The sequence below is a fragment of the Phalangium opilio genome, unplaced genomic scaffold (assembly GCF_054372755.1).
Source record: "Phalangium opilio isolate 3A_F unplaced genomic scaffold, DU_Popi_V2 ptg000003l_1, whole genome shotgun sequence".
Taxonomy (NCBI): domain Eukaryota; kingdom Metazoa; phylum Arthropoda; class Arachnida; order Opiliones; family Phalangiidae; genus Phalangium; species Phalangium opilio.
In genome coordinates this window covers 12901599-12907046 of record NW_028324145.1, presented here as the reverse complement: position 1 = coordinate 12907046, position 5448 = coordinate 12901599, and the positions used below count along the sequence as shown (strand labels likewise).

The window sequence follows — 5448 nt, the reverse complement described above, 5'->3', positions numbered from 1 at the left end:
AAAAAGTGGAGTAATATACATTTAGATACTGGAGTGCATATTGAGTTGAGAAAAGTACCACTAGAGTGGCCTTTCATCGCTAGGATATAAGACCCAACTATTAACTGATCACGCGCTTGTGGCGCCATCCCAGTGCCGCCATAAGACCCACTTAATTATATCACGTGCTTGTGGCGCCATCCCAATGCAACCATAAGATCCACTTAATTATATCACACGCTTGTGGCGCCATCTCAGTGCAACTAAGGGAACTAAAAGAAGAGGCGGGAAATTTGACTGATTTCAAGAATACATGTAAATATAGATTTCTTATCTAGGTTTCGAGATGGCGACACCATCGAGTGATAAAATTGTATTATATCACCCGTTTGTGGCGCCATCCCAGTGCAATTATAAGACCCACTTAATTATATCACGCGCTTGTGGCGCCATCTAAGTGCAACTAAGGTTGACTGATTTCAAAATATAGATTTCTTATCAAGGTTTCTTTATTGCCGTATAAAAAATACACCCTATTTGTATCAGGGCGGCTCCCTCTAGAGACAGGGGAGCTCAGCAATTAAAATATCTAGGCTTCGAGATGGCGACACCATCGCGTGATAAACTTGGTAGCTGTCCGTTCGTCCCAGTGTTTTCTAGCGCCGTATTTCTCTTCCAGGCTCTAGGGTCATGACCTCTTTGATGATAGAAATTACGCAACAACGTACCGCTTGCAGTTTACCATAGCCCCACGTGCGAGTTGTAAATTTAATTTTAATGAAAGAAAACTAAGTTTAATTAAATTAAATTAATATAAATTACACGTAATTAATGAGCCAATCAGCTAAAGTAGGGGGAAGACAATTTTCTATATTCAAACATGTAAAATACGAACATTTAGTAGCCGGAGTTAGTGGCGGTGTAGCTTCAACAATAGTTCTTCACCCTTTAGATCTGTTAAAAATTCGTTTTGCAGGTAAGTTACCCCACTAATTACGCGTATTATTATTACGAGTAACTTAAATTTGCCACAGTTCACGATGGTCAAGTTACAACTCGACCCCAGTACCATAGCATATCAGATGCTGTGAGAAAAATCATCCGTAGCGAAGGTTTTAGTGGCCTTTATAAAGGGGTGACGCCTAATTGTTGGGGTGCCGGAGCGGCATGGGGTTTCTACTTCCTTTTGTGCGTAAAATTACACCATTTTGGTGGTTCCATCATAATCATAATTTAAATTAAATCATTTTAGTTACAATACAATAAAACAATGGATGTTAGAGGACAATGTTCGAGGCTTTTTAGGTCCTAGTCAACACATGCTTGCCGCGGCTGAATCTGGTAAAATATACCTGATGATAACCTTTAAAGAAATATGTAAAAATATTTTTATTTCAGGTGCCATGACATTAATCATAACTAATCCATTATGGGTTGTAAAAACGAGGTTGTGTTTGCAATACATGAATGATAATTCAGTTCCTAGTACTATGAGATATACAGGAATGGTAGATGCTCTGAAGAAAGTTTATAAATATGAAGGTGTTCGCGGCTTGTACAAAGTAATTAAATTATTTCTGTTATTTTTATCACATAAACATTGCATAATTATAATTAACATAAATTTTATCGTTAAAGGGTTTTCTACCCGGTGTTTTTGGGATTTCACACGGAGCCTTACAATTTATGGCTTATGAAGAAATGAAACATAAATATACGCAACATTATGGCTTAGCGAACAATACTAAATTAGTAATATAAGTTAAAATTAAAATTAAGATCTTGACAGAATTAATTAATTAATTAATTAATCTAAATTCACTTTTAGGGAACTTTGGAATATTTGTCATTTGCGGCAGTTTCAAAATTATTTGCGGCTGGCGCTACTTATCCTTATCAAGTTGTCAGAGCTCGTCTACAAGACCAACATAGACAGTACAATGGGATATTAGACGTCATATCCTCCACTTGGAAGTGAGTATGACTCTTTTGTTAATAGACATTAATTAAGTAAGTTAAGGAATTAGTTTACACTTGAAGAGAATTTAGGTGGTAAGAAAATAAGTAAATGTGAAGAAGTTAGTAGTTTTTCTTCTATCTGGACCATATTTTCCACCATTCTTGTAGGTTTGAAGGTCTTAGAGGCTTTTACAAAGGCTTATCAGCCTATTTACTTCATGTCTTGCCCAACATTTGCATCGTCTTCCTCATTTACGAGAAACTTTCTCCCGATAATCTCTCAACAACAAAAAAAACTAAGAAGGAAGCCCTTTCTATTCCCTAACATTTTTCGCGCTGCTTTTAATTAAGTAAATTAATTAATTAGTTTTCCCTCCATTTTCATCGTGTAAATAAAAGAACTATTTATAAAAGTTATGTAAATCAGGAAAAAAAACAAGAATTTCATTTTGTAAATAATATTTGCAGCAATTTATTTTCAAGCACGATGCAAAATATATGCAATATATTCAAATTAGACACGTACTTTAAAATAATAATTTTTAAATTTTTTTGGGGCAAAGTGTTTATTGAAAACGTCTTCCATTTCAAACCCTGACTTTATTTTTTAGTTTTAATCGGAATTAATCGGTAATTAGCCTTATTCCTGATCAGCGCCACCTACCCATAGCGGCGACTTTGAGAACTACCGTAAACGGCAAGCCAATCAGATGTCGCTAAAATCTGGTGACGTCATTTTTGGTAAGACCCGAGACGAGAGTGCCCGGGTAGGTGGCGCTGATCAGGAATAAGGCTAATTAAGAGAGTTAAAGAAAGAAAGAGAGTTAAGAGACATTTTTTTGTCTTGTAGGTTTGAAGGCCTTAAAGGTTTTTACAAAGGCCTAGTTCCCAGCTTGTTACGCGTTGTTCCAACAACGGCAATAACCTTCATTGTTTATGAAAATGTCTCGCATTTTATGTTGACTCGAAATGCAACAACACAATGAAATAAAACATAATTAATGAATGAATTAGCCTTTTTAATTGCTTCTCATTAGATTATGATGATTTAGGGTTAGTCAAGGGTTAGTGAGGCTTTGTTAAAATTAAATATTAAATTAGGTAGGAATACGATACTAGACCTAGGATTTACATTAAATACTCCTTAGATTTTAGTTTTAAAAATTTTTTTTTTCAAGTACAAAAATTAAATTTAATTGGGAAAAACTTTTAGGAATTGTTAAATCAAGTACTTAAGCAGCAATTCTAGTCAATTGTAGGAAGTAAAAAAAGAACACTAATTATTATAATGGCCTTACAAGGATGTATGTCACATTCCCTTAACAATAAATTCATTAATTGTTGATTACGGATGAAATTAAAATTAAATGTTACGCAAAAATAAATTCATTTTAATTTTATATAAAAAAGAAAAAGAAATGAAGCCGCTTTTGCAAAAAAAGTGATCAAAAATATTTGTTTCTTGGATAATATTAATGAATGAATAAAATGAATGATTTTGTTAAAAAGTAATTAATAATTTCACATTATTATTTATTTAATAACATGAAATACAAAATATATTATTAATTATTATAAATCAATAATTATAGATAATTATCCATAATTGAGCATTTTATTTTGGCAGTTAATATTAATTAGAGTAATAGAAATTTATCTTCTTCATCTGTTTCCTCTTTGACTATAATTATGATTAAAAACAGCTTTAATTAATAGGTCTATTTAATTTCTATTTAGGCCTATTTTTTCTTACCAATTTTACCATCTTTAACTAATTTACTCAAATGATGACTAACATTATAAGCAGCAGCTGCGTGCAATTGCGCAGGAGTTTCCTAGGAAGCCAATGAAAATAATTTAACATAACTATTAATTTAATTTAATTTTTTTCCAAGCAATTTAATTAATTAATTTTTTCACGTACCAGGTAGACTAGTTTGACTATATCCATGGCACTCAAAGCTTCATCCTTCTTTAAAACCGCCAAAATCTGTTGTTCTCTTTGCAATCTATGGTCAATATAAGCCTGAATCTTTGGCAAAGGATCATTGATATCCGGTCCGTGACCGGGATAGATTTTAGATGGTTTTAATTCCAGTATTTTGTTAAGGGATAACATATAAGAATGTAGATCTTCAAAGACCTAAAAATGTTCTTGTTAAGTGAATCAAAATCTTTCATGTAATGAAAATTACCGCAGTTCCTTCCCCTAAAATACAGTCTCCGCTGAAAAGAGTGTTTTCTTCTTCCAACAAGACTACCATATGATCAGTTGTATGTCCAGGAGTATGGAAAACCCTATTTTAAGTTAAAACCTCATTCTATCTTTACACCAAAATGTTATTTACTTTAAAGTAGCACCCTCAGTCTTTACGACATCCTCGTTACTAAGATAGTTGTATTCTTTATTGGCTAATTTCTCCTCCGTTTCCTTCCTTGGCAATTTGGAAACCTTGCAATCTTTAAGAGATTTTCGTAGTAGTAACGTATCATCTACACTATTTAAGCTTAATACCTATCTTAAGGCTTGATAAAATATCGGAAATTCCACCAGTGTGATCATGGTGCCAATGAGTGACCAAAATCTCTTGCAATTCAATTTTATTATCCCCCAAAACACGCTGTAAGTTATTAAGGTAATCTGGAACATTTTCATCCCCCGTGTCCAACAATATTCTCCTTTAAATTACATAACGTGATTTTACAATTATTTAATTAATAAGACGCCCCCCCCCTTTTTTTCTGTCCAAGTCTTACTTTGACCCTGTTCCTATTAAATATGTATTTGTTCCTTGAAGGGTCATAGGACCTGGATTGCAACCTAGTAATCTAATTACTTTTTCACTGAGTTTAGAAACAGTGGGAATTTTTGTTGTCATTTTTGAAAAACGTTTGCAAATGCAATGGCAATGTAGCTCGATAACACTCGGTATGGGTCAATAACCCAATTGTAGCAGACGACAGAATTTTAAGTTTCTAATTTTTGCCGCGCGGTACACGTGACTCAAGCGGCAGCTTCAAAACAGACGAATCAACGGGTTCTAGGACCGTTACCATGGTAACGGATTGAATCGGCACCGTTTTGTATTTTTTAACTCGGCAGCGGATGTGAGTTGAATCAAGGAAGCAGTTTATTTTTTAAATATTAGTTTTTTAAGTGAGAAAACTGTTCGTAAGTTTTTTTTAAAATCGTTAAAAAATGTTTACAAATTAACAGAAGTTCATCATGTGGATGGTTGCGGGAGTGAATAAAAAATTGGATGGGTAAAGATTTATGTTTTATTTTCAATTTCGCATGCATATAAGCCTTGTTCACTTTTGAGTTTTGAGCGGTTAAATGAATGCAAGTTTGAAAACTTCAACGGCCAAGTTCTTAAGCCTTGGTTTTTGGATTTACCGCCAATATTTTAGACACAGTTTTGAATATGTGCTTTTAATTGTATTAGTTCATTGTCATTCTTGGCAATTCACAAGTTATTGTAATGCCTTGATCACCTAAGCTGAAAAGTA

At 33.5% G+C, this 5448-nt stretch overlaps 2 protein-coding genes and 1 long non-coding RNA gene across 5 annotated transcripts in view; 2 read left to right on the top strand and 1 right to left on the bottom strand.

Annotated features, from left to right (window-relative positions):
- The first annotated feature begins 193 nt into the window (after positions 1-193).
- LOC149717946 (solute carrier family 25 member 32) lies at positions 194-2948 on the top strand. 3 transcript variants are annotated; one of them, XM_089841555.1, is made up of 9 exons: positions 194-294; positions 659-955; positions 1014-1167; positions 1232-1320; positions 1378-1541; positions 1618-1731; positions 1808-1953; positions 2107-2568; positions 2789-2948. In XM_089841555.1, exons 2-8 carry the CDS (start codon positions 811-813, stop codon positions 2261-2263), a joined length of 969 nt encoding a protein of 322 aa, XP_089697681.1. In that variant the 5' UTR covers positions 194-294; positions 659-810; the 3' UTR covers positions 2264-2568; positions 2789-2948. The 3 variants fall into 3 exon arrangements, with proteins under 3 accessions (XP_089697681.1, XP_089697674.1, XP_089697687.1); XM_089841548.1 differs by lacking the exon at positions 194-294 and having other exon boundaries at positions 630-955; XM_089841561.1 differs by lacking the exons at positions 194-294; positions 2107-2568 and having other exon boundaries at positions 633-955.
- A 506-nt stretch (positions 2949-3454) lies between these two features.
- Positions 3455-4903, bottom strand: LOC149717945 (endoribonuclease LACTB2). The gene is made up of 7 exons (XM_089841584.1): positions 4696-4903; positions 4454-4617; positions 4287-4398; positions 4134-4236; positions 3863-4081; positions 3692-3773; positions 3455-3619 (listed from the first exon to the last, which is right to left on the bottom strand). The coding sequence occupies exons 1-7, from the start codon at positions 4815-4817 to the stop codon at positions 3576-3578; spliced, it is 846 nt and encodes a 281-aa protein (XP_089697710.1). The 5' UTR covers positions 4818-4903; the 3' UTR covers positions 3455-3575.
- The window catches only part of LOC149717940 (uncharacterized), a 46645-nt gene continuing 46064 nt past the window's right edge, over positions 4868-5448 (top strand). The window contains exon 1 of the long non-coding RNA XR_016368281.1: positions 4868-5202. This is a non-coding gene — a long non-coding RNA (uncharacterized LOC149717940). The remainder of the gene's footprint in view (positions 5203-5448) is intronic.

Excerpts from the sequence above, each read along its gene's own strand:
- LOC149717945 (XM_089841584.1), bottom strand. The coding sequence starts at position 4,817 with ATGACAACAAAAATTCCCACTGTTTCTAAACTCAGTGAAAAAGTAATT. Across the intron at positions 4,399-4,453 it reads TTTATCAAGCCTTAAGATAG|ATTGCAAGGTTTCCAAATTG; the intron begins GTATTAAGCTTA and ends AATCTCTTAAAG. Across the intron at positions 3,774-3,862 it reads TAGTCAAACTAGTCTACCTG|GAAACTCCTGCGCAATTGCA; the intron begins GTACGTGAAAAA and ends TTGGCTTCCTAG.
- LOC149717946 (XM_089841555.1), top strand. The coding sequence starts at position 811 with ATGAGCCAATCAGCTAAAGTAGGGGGAAGACAATTTTCTATATTCAAA. Across the intron at positions 1,168-1,231 it reads TGGGGTTTCTACTTCCTTTT|TTACAATACAATAAAACAAT; the intron begins GTGCGTAAAATT and ends AAATCATTTTAG. Across the intron at positions 1,954-2,106 it reads GTCATATCCTCCACTTGGAA|GTTTGAAGGTCTTAGAGGCT; the intron begins GTGAGTATGACT and ends CCATTCTTGTAG.